Source organism: Lutzomyia longipalpis, chromosome 3 (assembly GCF_024334085.1).
Source record: "Lutzomyia longipalpis isolate SR_M1_2022 chromosome 3, ASM2433408v1".
NCBI lineage: Eukaryota > Metazoa > Arthropoda > Insecta > Diptera > Psychodidae > Lutzomyia > Lutzomyia longipalpis.
This window is the reverse complement of record NC_074709.1, coordinates 13,216,154-13,230,126: the sequence shown is the minus strand read 5'-3', so window position 1 is coordinate 13,230,126 and position 13,973 is coordinate 13,216,154. Positions and strand designations below refer to the sequence as shown.

Here is a 13,973-nt window from a genome sequence, read left to right as displayed (position 1 = left end):
ATTTTTATTAAATTTATTTAATTCCAACTAATCATATTGCATTTATTTATTCTTTTAAATTTTTAACAAAAAGCATTTTTATTCCTCTACTCTACAGGACCTCTCGTTACAATGATGGGAAAAATGGTGAAGAATATGATTTATTTTGTTGTCCTCTTACTGGTTGTCCTCATGAGTTTTGGCGTAAGCCGCCAAGCAATTCTCTTTCCCAACAACGAGGCTGATTGGCGATTGGTGCGAGATGTAAGTTACACGCAAAGATCTCAAAATTGATTAACTTTTCTTTAAAATAAAATAATATTTTAATAAACATTTTTCTTTTGGGGGGAAATAGGTTTATTTCCAGCCATACTTTATGCTGTACGGTGAGGTATTTGCTGATGATATTGACCCACCGTGCGGTGAGGATCCATCGCAGGATCCCTGTGTCACAGGACACTGGGTTACCCCAATCACGATGTCAATGTACCTGTTGATTGCCAATATATTGCTCATTAATCTCCTCATCGCAGTTTTCAACAACATCTTCATTGAGGTCAACGCGGTGTCACATCAAGTGAGTGAAATCATTTTATTAAGCTCCCTGTTTAAGCTCCCACTCTCTAAAGCTTTACGTGTTAATTTGTGCATGAAGTATTAAGCCTACACACTTTTCCCGCCATTGAATTTTGCCACACAAAAGGACGCTCAAAATGTAACTAAACTATTTTATTTTCTTATCAGAACCAGCTCACATTTTGCCCATGAATGGGACAAATAGGATTATCTTCTATTTGAACATAGCTCTTTATTATGTAAATTTCAGTTGCATTCTCCCCACAGACAAAATGCCCGTGTAATGTGTATCCTAAATTTAAATTAATGAATTCTTGTGATAAATTATTGAACTTATTTATTTTTGTGTGAGGAACTTTCCATTAATTTGATATGATTTAAGAATAATTTTAGAGAGCTTTCGAAGCTTTCGGAGAATTTCTTTCATTTGAAAAAGAAAAGAGAAAAATCTAACGAGACAATTCCATTTTCCTCCCAAATTAACCGAATGATTGATTGGAAATTAATCAGATATATCTTCTCGGTTAGGTGTGGATGTTTCAGAGATTCACAGTTGTGATGGAGTACCAGCTAAAGCCAGTCCTACCGCCACCCCTAATTGCCTTCTGTCACATATATTCGCTTCTCAAATACTTCGTCCGGAAAGCGAAAGGTAGTTGGCAGTACGAGAAGTGTACGTTGCCATTTACAAAAAAAAAGAAATTATTTCTCTTCTCCTCATTGACCTCTCTTTCACAGGACTACAGGGGCCCCGTGATAACGGGCTGAAACTCTTTCTTGAGCGCGAAGACATGGAGCGCCTCTATGACTTCGAGGAGGAATGCATTGAGGGCTACTTCCGGGAGCAAGATGTTGCCCTGCTGCAGTCCACGGAGGAGCGGATAAAGAGCACGACGGATCGTGTGGAGAATATGAGTCAGAAGATTGAGGATATCAATCAGAAGGAGAACCTCCAGACGGCCACGGTGCAGAGTATTGAGTTCCGTTTGAGGAAAATGGAGGAATCTGCTGAACAGATTCTTTCCCACCTCGCGGTAATTCATCGTTTTATGTCCACGCATACGTCGATCAATAGTGAGACACTCCCCATGGGACTACCCAGGCAGGATTCACGAACGCGCACGACGTCGGAAAATGAAACAGCCGCCACGTTGAATCTCAATCCAAGGAGGAAGTTCAATCGTTCCCTCACAGAAGTACGCCCTGATGCGTATATCTTTGACGATGGTCTCCACTTTGAGGTGAGACCCGTCCCGGAGGAGAGTGAAGTGGCTCGATCGAGAGATACTCTCACTGAAGCCGTGAGTGTCCCATCATGGCCCAAGAAAATTTTCTCTCTTTTAATTTAATTTAAAATTATCTGAATTTCCCTTTTTTCTTTAGACTCTCGCTCGGAAGGTTTCAACACAATCCGATGATTCAGACATTTTTGGCGAAGGTGGTGGCACAGTGGCTAGCAAACCCATCACAATTGAAGTCCCAAGGAAGCCACCAATTCTCAATGTGGTGCGCCAGGAAACAACAAGCACGGAGAGTCACGACACCCTGACCCCTATTGAGACGAGTGACGCCCACACGTTGATTGGCGAAGGACTCTCAGCTGAGGACATTGTGGACATAAATTATGATGGTAAGTTTAACACATTTTTTTTGCATAATTTATATGCATTTACTACTTTTACTACACTACTACTACACCCATCATTAAATAAAATATTTATTTCATTCTAAAATAAAAGAGAGAGAAAAATTACAATTCCGGCTATAAAGTAGGGCATAGAAGGAAAAAAAACTAATATTACTGACCTACGCGTATGGCTGTCCAATAAGTAGGTCAAAGGCATAAAATAGTGTTGCAGAAACCACACCGCTTATGTTTGTCCAGGAAATTAAACAAAAGAATGACAAAAAATGCAGAAGAGCTTTATAATCTAAAAGCACAATGTAGGCTCTCTGTGGATTCTTACTCATAAAATTTAGAGAAGCGTTTTGTGGGTCTGTTTGGTCCATTTGGTTCGCAGGGATGAGCATCGAGGTGATTATTGGATTAGCACCACTCGCCAGTAATCCATTTTAATCATTTTAATGCTCAGCATACTAAAATACATTGTTCACAGATCCCAAAGCTCCCCTGAGTAAATCATCAAGCCTACATAGCTAATTTTAATTCGCTTGAACGAAGCCATTAAAATAAAATTTAATTGATGGCATTAGAATTAAATTTTTGCAATTTTCTTTCCTTTTTTTCTCATTTATTTTTCTGGTAAAAAAAATATTAAGAAATTTGATAGAAAAAGCTTCATGAAGCTCCGGAAGAGCATGAATAAATTCACAATCCTTTCACGAATGAAATGGAAGTTTTAATCTTTTTGCTCTTGCAAAATGTTTGTTTTGCAAAGGAATTTAGAAAGAAAGACAAAATAAGTGTGGCTCAAGAGAACTTTCCCATAAAGAAGAGGATTTCTTCCCCATCTTCAAAAGCACTGCAGTATGCGAAGATATTCATGGTGGTGCGGAGGAATCGTTTGAATTGCAAATTTTCTCTTCTTGCAGGAAGTAAACCAAGAGCTGCAAGAAGGAGAAATTCTTCAAGTGGACGCAGAAATTCAGAATCCTGTTCCAACTATGACGTCAAGTGCTCGCAGAATAGTCTCCATTTGGGCATGTCGAGGCGTCAGTTGAGCTTAACGCAGTCTGAACCGGAATCAAATGAACCTCGTAAGTACCTTTCTTTTCCAAGTAAATGGAACATTAAAATTTCAACATACAGTCATACCCCGCATAATCAAGTCGAGGTTATACTCTTCTCACCCATTAATTTTAATGCGTAAGAAGAGTATAACCTCGACTTGATTATGCGGGGTATGACTGTATTTTATGCTAATTTCCTCATTTTTTTGCATTTTTTCTTTGCTCATTTATCTCCATTTGCTGTTGAGAATTCATTTTTATTTTAAATTTTAATAAAATATTTCATACCAATTTGCATTATATCCACTCATGTATTAAAAAGAAAATCTCCAACGCTTTTCCGGGAATGAAGAATTTTCTGATGAGGAAGAATAGAAAAAATCTCAACGTGATATTCGCAAATCAAACAGACTTAAATTTTCTAAAGAAATACTTGAGTTTTCTTAAAATTCTTTAAGTTTTCTAAAGAGTCTTTAAATTTTCTTAAGATTTCTTAAGATTCTTTAAGAAAAAGCTTAAAATTTCTTAGGAAAAATTTAAGATTAATTAAGATTAAGGGCAATGAAATTCATAAAAATCATCAAAAATTTGCATTTTGCTTTAAGAAAACTTAAGAATCTTAAATTATTTCTATGAAATTGTAAGTTTTTTCTTAAGGGAATTTTAAGAAAACTAATGGAAACACAAGATATTCTTAAGTAAACTTTAAAAAAGTTTTTAAAAAAAACTTTTAAAAATTTAAGAAAATATGAAGAAGTTTAAAAGAATTTTTTTTAAAAACTTAAAGAAACTTAGCAAAACCTGAAGAAACTTAAGAATTAAAAAAAACTTAAGAAAACTTAAAGAAACTTTTAAAAAAAACTTGAAGAATCTTAAGAAAACTTAAAGAAGCTTAAGAAAACTTAAAGAAATTTAAAAGAAACTTCAAGTATCTTAAGAAAATTTAAAGAAACTCTAAAAAAAGACCTAAAAATTCTTAAGAAAACTTAAAGAATCTTAAAAAAAAAACTTAATGAAACTTAAAAAAAAAACTTAAAGAAATTTAATAAAACTTTTGCTTTCCTTAGGAATTTTAAGTTTGTCTGATTAGTGAATTTCATTGCCTTCCGTTGTAAAGCTTTTATCTCATTTCCTTTTTCTTTTATTTACTTCTTCTTTTTTTTTAAATTATTTTTCAATATATTTAAATCCTGAAATTATAAAAGAAAATTCCTCTTCATTTATAGCTGCAAAACCCATTGTGAAGCACAGCCGGAATCTCCTGTTGGCCATCCACACGGAATATACGTCGATAACGGATGAACTGGAGAGTGTTTGCCACATGCTGGCATCACCAACAACCTCCATTCCTGGCTTTGAGCGTCCAAAGAATGTCAATGAGTTGTCAAATCCGGAATTTGCAGCTCTGCTGGAGAAGCAACATCTCAAGGAGTGCGAAGAGAATGACTACGTGATGCTGGAGCGTCTCCTGGCGGCACGTGGATCACTCGAGGAGACGGATGAATCCCTCGAGGCGTCCCTGGATCAGCCACACCGGCGAATTTTGCGCCGGGAAACTGCTGTGGAACTTCCGGTGACACCATCCAAGAGTATCAGAAGTATCCCACCCATTGCAAGTGCCGAAGGTGAGGTAGACAGGGAGGGGGGAACAGCTGAAGCTGCTGCAGTTCCAACAGCAACAATTAGAAGTATCTCAATTGAGCAGCAGGTAAATTCTTTAATTTTTTTCTAAAAGAGTTTAGAATAATTCTCTATTTCTCTCTTCAGGCCACATTTTCACGTCAACATTCACCCCAAACTGCCGTACCACGAACGGACTTCCTGAATCCCATAACAAGCCTCATGGAGACGCGAATCTTTAAGAAGTCCAGCGAGAGTTTACAGAAGAACTCCAGCACGGACACAGAGTACTCCCTACAGCCGTACAGGGTGATTAAGCAGAGCTCCAATGAGACTAATACGTCCCTCACGAGTTCAGTGAACATCGACAATGCCTCCCTGGCGAATGATTCTCTCGACGTTGAGGGGAGTGCACCCACTGAAGGGGAAGACATCAAACCATCACCATCGCGTCGTGGACAATTCCTCATGGGTGCCGTGTCGAGTGGAGCGGCATTCCTGCGGAAGCAATTTAGCATTGAGAAGAGTCATCGTATTGATCCGGATGCGCATTCCTTCTCCACCCCAATGCCCATTTCAGAGGATACCGAAGACTCCACGAAGGAGAGTCCGAAATTCCTCACATGTCGCACCGGGAAGTCCGTCGTGACGGCCAAGGAGAGTAGCTCAAGCACCGAATCACGCGATGAACGACAAATTCCCACAATAACGACCAATGTGGTGCAAGATGAGATTGCGAGGTTGTCGTCCAACATCAAGAGTAGTACTGATGAGGAAAAGGAGGCGCCCTTCAATGAGACAATGTGCTGATTCTTCATCACAGGTTATCCTCTGGAAATTCACATTGTGCTGCACATGGACCAACGCGGCACCCTCAAAAAGATCTCAGGTTGGTGAAAGAATATTTTTCAACATAAAATTGACCATTTCTCAAGAAAAAGAAACTGATCTCACGTTAGAAATCAATTTTTCTTTAAAATCATTAATGAATTTTGCTAAATCATCGTTAAAAATTTTGATTAAATCTGAGTAGTAAATGTTCAGTAAGATCCAGTTTTTGAGGCAGGTCAGTGTTGTGCCGGTGTTGGGGAAGGTCAGTGATGAGTGACGTCAGAGTGCCGTGGATATTGGGGAAGGTCAGTGATTTGTGGTGACGTCATGTCGTGGACGCCATCTTGAAAATTTTATTTTGCCAGCCATTTTGAATTACGTCATGTTTTCGTCTGCTATTTTGTATGATGTCACATTTAAGCCGCCATATTGAATTTTATCCACCAAATTGAATTTTATTCCGCCATTTTGAATTTTAATCCGCCATTTTGAATTGTGATTTTTATATTCCGCCATATTGTTTTTATTTCGCCATCTTTGTTTTTGTCCGCCATTTTGAATTCTGAATTTTTATCCCACCATCTTGTTTTCTTGTCCACCATTTTGAATTTTATGCCGCTATTTTCGCTATTTTGAATTCTGAATTTTTATTCTGCCATATTGGATTTGATTTATTATCGTTGTTTCAAAGTGAAATACTTTGAAAGTGAAAATGGCCAATTTGGCACCGCAGCAAAGTGCGTGTCTTCAAATTGGCGCTGAAAATAAAGAGAAAAAAACTTTTTTACCTAATGCTAGGTCACCAGCAATGCGGGCAATTGTTTATTCTTAAACTTTCGAGAGTGGTACATTAAAAAAGTGAGTCTTATGCTAGAATGAATTTACTTATATACTAAATTTTGGCCCTCTTCCTGGAGTGGGAGAGAAGCGCGAGTACCCCCTGTTAAGGAATAAATTCCTATAACAAATACACTAAGAAAACCTCGGCCTATCCGGTTGAGATTTTCTTGTGTAAGTCGGTTTTCCCTTAAAGAAAGATTGAGGGGAATTTTATCTCTGAGGAGGACTTTAGCCCATCAGACACGCTAGGATGATTAAATCCACCGGTATGTCAAAATGACAAGGCTCCTTTTTGGAAGGAGCCACCCGTAGCGTGATTGGGCGCTTGATAGCTGCCTCGCAGAGAAATTTGTCCCTCTCAAGTACTTTCTTAAGGTACTTGGCAACACTATGCTTACTTGTTTTTTAGTAAAACAACTTCTCATTTGAGAGCATAGGAGTGGAATGGTTTTATTGAATAATTTTCTCTCCTTTTATACACTTTTTTTGCTTATTCTTAACAATTTAATTTGCGTCATTCTGCCCATCCACATGCGACTTCTTCAAATTTTGATTTCTGCTTATTTATCCAAATTATTTTGCATGTGGATGGGCATATATATATACATATATATATATATTTTTTTTACTTTAAATATTTTTAATCATGTTTTATTCTAAAACACCCCCCCCCCCCACGATTATACTTCGCTCCACACTCGAAGAAGTGGGAAGTGGTACCACAACTGACCTGAAATGCAGCTGTGGCACTTTATTTTCTCTATGCTTGTTCTCTTCTGATTTTTATTTTGCCCTGAATTGTTAATAGGTTATTTTTATTTGATTTCCGCATGTTCGTTCCGAACAATTTTCAATGTATAAACATGGGCTTTGAGTGTTGTATTAAAGGCATGTGGAACTTTCGCAATTTACTCCCATGCATAATTTTCACATGTTCTATTCCTACTTTATCACACATCGTTTCTGATCGGGGGTTAAAGTTTTTTGTGATATATGATTTTTTTTTCAGAAATAAACAACTTTAAAATTTTCATTGCAAGTGTTGGAGAATAATCTCGCAAATCTCGGCCTATGCCGGTCGAGATTTCCTTGTGTAGGTCGTTTTTCCTTAAAGGAGTGTTGAGGGGAAGGTTAATCTCTTGGAGGACTATTGCCTTTCAAACACGCTAGGATGTTATCCACCGGTTTTGTCAATGACAATATATTAGCTAATATAAAAGATAAATAAAAAGAAGACGACAAATAAGAAAAGAAAACAACGACGCCTCAAAGATCTAATATAAAAGATGAATTTTATGTAAAATAACTTTTACATAAAATTTTTTTTATTAAATTTTTTTTATTGAGTTTCCGATTGCTGCATTGCATTTTTCGGTAAATATTTTCTTCCCTTAGAAAATATAATATTATAAAATTAAATCTAGTTTTATGGGTAATATACCCATTAATGTTGGCATTGGTCACATCGACAGAATCACTAAAGAGGATTTCTGTCAATGTACGCCGTGCCAAATAATGTATTTGCGGTTGTAATGAAAGGGGTTCCACGAATAAATTAAGGTTTTAAACGTGGATCCCCTAAACCACCCTGGTTGATCTGCTCCATTGGAATGTCAGGTATTAAAAATGCCTGAACATAGAGGGTGCCTTCCGGGAAAATCGAGCTCCTATATCCTTTGTGGAGCTGACGCGCCATCTCCACCGTTGTCATCGACGACAACCTTGTCAGTTTGGTGACCTCATATTGGAGGGATGTTCCTCCCATAAAAATGTATGAGGCCACCATATACGCCCTGTCACTAGCCTCCTGACGGATCATTCTTAGAATCTGAAAAAAATTTAAAAAAAAATTAAATTAATAAATTATTAGTCTATAAATTAATTAGTAAAATTAATGTACTTACTTCATTCGACAACAGTCCTAGAAGGGGTACCACCCCGTTCACTGTAGGTGTGGAGAAGTCAATCCCCATTTTGACTAATTTCATGTCAAGGGGATTTGGGGTCTCCTCCACGACCTTCCAGACTCAGAATCTACCATCTCATTTAGTGAGCTCTCATCAGCTTCCTCCTCCTCAGTTTCCGTTTCTTCATCTTCATCTGCATTGCCTTCCGTTGATAGGGCAGAAACCCCCAGGCCCTCGTAGGTGTATACAGCCTCTAATGCCTGTTGCAGGTTTTCGGAATGACGATAGATGACCGATGGAACGGTGGCTTCATGGTTGATGTTCATTGGCTGGTCGGCAGAGGGATGTTCCATTTCAAATATTTTTTTACACACTGCACTTCGTTTAGACGTTTAAGTACAATTGCCGTTCGTTATCTCAGATACAGTATTTATACAAATCAAATTGATTATATTCATCGTTTTCAATGATCCCTAAAAATTCGGATACTCGTAAAATTTATAGGCACGTGTGAGAAAATGAGGAAAATATTTTCTTAAATTTCTATCCAGATGCTATGTCAGCTATTTATTGATATAAAATATCTTGCACATCATAATTTATCAATTCATTTGTACCATTATTACTGTACAGAGTTGTAGGTAGGACCAATTGTACGGAGTTGTAACCTGTTAGAAATTCATAGAGAGGAAAGCCAGTTTACTCAGTAGCGCAAGGCGCCGCAAATAGTACTGGTGATGACAGGGAAACTCGGGCGCTCTTTCTGGCCGCCCAAGGAAATCCCTACTTTAATAGAAAACAATTTTTGTCTCACCTGCGGATGTGTCCGCAGCGATTCAGATTGAATTCTGAAATTTTTATTGATTTCCTATTGATTTATATACATTTTTTCCTTATGCTTGCTTGATCAGCTAATTTTGGGAGTGGCTTGCGCCGGGAAATTTTTGAGCGGGTGTGGAAATTGGGAACAGTGGGGAATTGGCGGGAAACTTATGTAAATATACTTATTTTTCTGTTTAATAATTATGTAGTGTAGTGACAGACTTATTTATGTACCTATATTCTGTATTTATATTACGCGGCGAAAACACCACAATTTGTAGTGTAGTGACAGACTGTTTCAACGGGACTGACTTGGTGAAACCGCGGGCGACTCAGCAGAGTCATCACCCAACGATTCCACCAATACATTTATTTCATTAACTTGTGAATCACTACAATTAAACATCTTCCCCTTTTTATTATAACTTAACATTTTAATTAGACCCGATAGTGTTTCTAAGCTGTCTAAACTACTTTTACTGTACTTAATTCTAACAATTCTTTTATATGATATTATCGTCGACTATTGTCTTGGCTGCTTGCTGCTGTCTGTGCTTCATCATCCTTCTGAACCTCTCTGTGAGTGTGATCTCTTCGCTGCCTCCACGATCCCTTTCCTGCCTTGATTTCCTTTTCATCATATTGACACATTTGTGCCTCAACTTCCAGCTTACTCCTAGCATTAATATAATTGTAATGCTTAGAGCTATTGTGACAGCTGGATGTCTTATAGCAGTGTCATTGAAGGATTCTGGTTAGTCCTGTCGCGATCGCCATGTAGTGTCTCTGTATTAAAACACTGTTGTTTGGTCTGAGGTTGTAACGTGACTGAAGTCACTTTGAATTTATTGAATGATATTTAAATCAATGCATGTACATTAGGCTTATATGCATAATGAATAGCATTATGCATATGCTACAAATCTAATAAATGACCAAGATTTTCCGTTACAAAAAAATTATAATAATTTAAATATTAAAACATTTAAAATCAATTCAACAGCGCGAAATCAATATGTCGGTGTTCAAAACGGTCAAATTGAATATTCAAAATTACAAAAACGTTAATAAATCAAATCCAATATGGCGGAATATAAAAATCACAATTCAAAATAGCGGATTAAAAATCAAAATGGCGGAATAAAATTCAATTTGATGGATAAAATTCAATATGGCGGCTTAAATGTGACATTGTAGTGCCCCCTTTTCGTCGTTATAGATCTCTTCAGCCTGCTTTTCTAAAATTCTTAGGTTGTGGGTATAGTTAAGGGAAATTGGCGGGATTTGGGGAATCGAGTAATTTAAAAAGGATATCTCAGAAAACTTCGGAGCATTATTAAACCGGTAGGGAATTGAGGAAGTTAAAATTTTGGGGGATGCGAATAGCTGAACTCCCTTGTCATTTACAAAGCACCCCTTTTGGATTTGTAGGGTACCTCTACCTTTTATTTCTTTGTAAATTGGAATGCGATCCCTTTTACAGGAAATCATGATTCTAGTGGAGTTTGTGATCGAGAACAGGTACGAATTTTTTTCTAAGTGGGTCCAGCTATTTTGATTTGACGGGTAAATAGAGAGGGTACAAAAATCACGTCTGCTTTACACGCAGAAGGTCTCCGGTTCGATCCCGGGCGAAAACACCAATGATGTGAACCTATTTGATGGGGACTTATTAAAACCACGGTTCGAGTAAAGTCTTCAATATATTTTTAATTCTGAACTGTAACTACCTCAATTAACAATTAACCACTCTCTAATCATTCTTACAATTCTTTTATATACTTATATTTTGGATGGCTCTGGTGGGGCTAATTAACAAGAGGGGATGGCCCCACCAGGCCATCGAAAAGGGGGCACTACAACATCATACAAAATGGCAGACAAAAACATGACGTAATTCAAAATGGCTGGCAAAATAAAATTTTCAAGATGGCGTCCACGACATGACGTCACCACAAATCACTGACCTTCCTCAAATACAACGTCACAACACCGGCCTTCCCCAATATCCACGGCACTCTGACGTCACTCATCACTGACCTTACCTAACACCAGCACAACACTGACCTGCCTCAAAAACTGGATCTTACTGAACATTTACTACTAATCTGTTTTTATATTGAATTTACCTTAAAAATCTCAAAATCTCATTTGAAGAGTTAAGAAAACTGTTCCGATTTAATTTTAATTTTCTTTACTTTTTAACAAGTTCTAATAATATTTTTAAATCGAAATTCTCCGCGTTAGCAAAAAAATAAATTCGCCGTTTTTTTTTTAATTTCCGTAAATAAAGTTTTTTGTTAAAAGATAAATTAGGTAAAGTAAATCCGTGAATGTTTAGAAGAAAATAATATATACATACATACATACTTAAATGTTAACCCCACATAAATGCAATAAAATTAAAAAATATAAAACTGTTACAGTAAATGTTAAAAAAAGAAAAAGTGAGAATATAAATTAAGTAAAAAATGCGACAAAGAAAAGTGTTTATAAGTTATTAAATTGTTATAAGAAGATGGCATTGAACCACCAAAATTTTACACAATATAAGCGCGGCCTAAACACGATATAATATACATTTTTTGTAACATTTAATTTAAAAAGAAGAACCCTTTAAAGAAAGAAAAAAAACAAAAATTTAGAAATTAATTCAATCAGATGAAAAGTAGAGATGAAAGAATAATGAGAAAAGTTGAGAAAGAAGAAATGTATTTGAAGGAACCACCTTTAAGAAAATAAAACATTAAGAAAACCATCTGAATTAAGTGTTTTAAAAAAAATTAGAAAATAAAAATTTAAAAATGGAAAATAAGAAAAAAAATCATTGACAATACATTTTGTGGAGATAAAAAAGCGATATAAAATCACGATTAGAAATTATCTAAAAATAAAAATCATGCATGTAGAATTTATTAATTAATCGAAATTGAAAAAAAAAATATTTAAAAAATAAAAAAAGAAGTTTCTGGCACCTCAATGGGCGGGAATTGTGTGCGAGTACGGCAAGAACCAATCTAAAAATTCTATTCAAAATAAACTAATTTGAATCAGATTGGAAAAGGACAAATTTCATCAAAGAAGTTTACCGTCTCTCCATGCAAAAATTTCTTATTCATAGATGGTGAATGAGGAAGTTTTTGTATGGAGTGGAGAGGCAGTAAACTCCTTTTCTCCAAAGCCTTTCTTATAAAACTTATTAAATTCTTACGTATGAATCTTCTTATTTTTGTATTTTATTTTCAAATTTCTCTGATGGTGTATGTGCGTGGAAAAAAAAAGAAATTATGAATGAAAGAAGAATTTTAAAAGAATCTTTAAATAAAACTTTTCTACATTTAAATCTATTTTATCATTTCTTCCAGTCTGTGTAAAAAAATAAAACTGAATGAAATCAATGTGAAGAGTTTTAGAAAATTTCTCAATAAAATATTTAGAAATTAAACAAAAAACAATTGCGGCAAAATAAAAGCCATTTAAAAGAGATTGTTAAATGGAAAGAAGATGAAATATATCGAGAAATGGGATTGTTAAAGAAAAAAAGAACCCACAGAAAATTTATTTATCAAAGACATATTCAAAGATGTATATAAAAAAAAGTATTTTTTCGAAAGTTGTTGGAGGATCTCTGTAACGATTTATTTTCACAAAGACTTTTCCCTCCTTTTTGATCCTTTAAAACCTGTTGCAAGATTAAAACGATTTAAGGAAAAGCGATTTAGGAGAGTGTTAAAAAAAATACAATATCGAAGGAATTATACAAAATTCTTTTTTTGTGTAATATCTCAAGAAAATTTGATCATATCCGAAAATAAAAAAAAATGTGAATGTTATTTTCTAAAAGAAAATTTGTTTTAATGTGACTCGGAGTATTTTCTTTGACCCTGTTGGAGCTTTGAGACAGATCGAAGGTTTGTGTCTTGAGTAGAATATTGTTTTTGCATTCTTAGAAAGAGTCTGCGGCTTGATCGATTTGCTTGAATCTACAATACTATAGATAAACTCATTCGATTTAGGTTAAATTGAGCTCAAATGAAAGCTTTCAAGCAACTTTACGGAGACCTAGAATGCAAGGAACATTGAAAGTCCGAGAAATTACATCTAGGAGAGCTAAAACGGTTAAAACGTTACCTACTTATGCGATTTTGATATTTTTTTATCCGATAGCTCGATTTTGAAAATGCTTCATTTAAGATAGTTAATTTTTATTTATTGAGCTAAAACCGATGCAGAACGATGTCTCTATGGGCCCTGGATATTTTGAGAACACAAAAGGACACTCCAAAGGATTCACAGGACCAAGAAGGATGAAAAACCAAAAATCATAGTTTTGGCCAAAAATGTCTTATTTGAGCTCAAAGAAACTTCCAAAAAATATTTTCACGTCATTCTAACTGAATAGTTAGATTCCTTACAGTCCTTAAGCGTTAAAACTTTACAAATTCTTAATAAATAAAATGAAAACCAAAGATTTCATGAAAGCTTAAAAAAATGTCTAAAACTTCTTAAGATATCCGTAAAATGACCATCGAAGGCGCTGCTGAAATAGAAAAAAAAAACTTTCTTCTCAGAAAGTTCTATCCATATATCTCGAAGACGCCTTTATCGATTTTATTCAAATTTTGATAAGATTTTGATCATAACTTTTGCTGAAATTGCTGAAAATCAAAAAAAAAGTCTGAGACACTCTGGAAATATGTAGGACCT

The 13,973-nt window shown here is 35.6% G+C and overlaps 2 protein-coding genes across 9 annotated transcripts in view; one reads left to right on the top strand and one right to left on the bottom strand.

Moving 5' to 3' along the window:
• Window positions 1–13,114, top strand: part of LOC129793147 (transient receptor potential cation channel trpm) — a 69,173-nt gene extending 56,059 nt beyond the window's left edge. For 4 of the 8 annotated variants that reach the window (XM_055832841.1, XM_055832840.1, XM_055832838.1 and 1 more), the window contains 8 exons: window positions 98–243; window positions 335–556; window positions 1,084–1,207; window positions 1,294–1,856; window positions 1,939–2,185; window positions 3,109–3,273; window positions 4,473–4,954; window positions 5,014–10,297. In XM_055832841.1, coding sequence (XP_055688816.1) covers window positions 98–243; window positions 335–556; window positions 1,084–1,207; window positions 1,294–1,856; window positions 1,939–2,185; window positions 3,109–3,273; window positions 4,473–4,954; window positions 5,014–5,676 — 2,612 coding nt within the window. In that variant the 3' untranslated portion in view covers window positions 5,677–10,297. Of the gene's footprint in view, window positions 1–97; window positions 244–334; window positions 557–1,083; window positions 1,229–1,293; window positions 1,857–1,938; window positions 2,186–3,108; window positions 3,274–4,472; window positions 4,955–5,013; window positions 10,298–11,195 lie in introns of those variants that run through there. The other 4 variants (XM_055832843.1, XM_055832842.1, XR_008750888.1 and 1 more) reach the window with 3 other exon arrangements.
• The window catches only part of LOC129793173 (uncharacterized), a 1,136,769-nt gene that overhangs the window by 1,011,431 nt on the left and 111,365 nt on the right, over window positions 1–13,973 (bottom strand). The gene's annotated exons all lie outside the window — the stretch shown is intronic.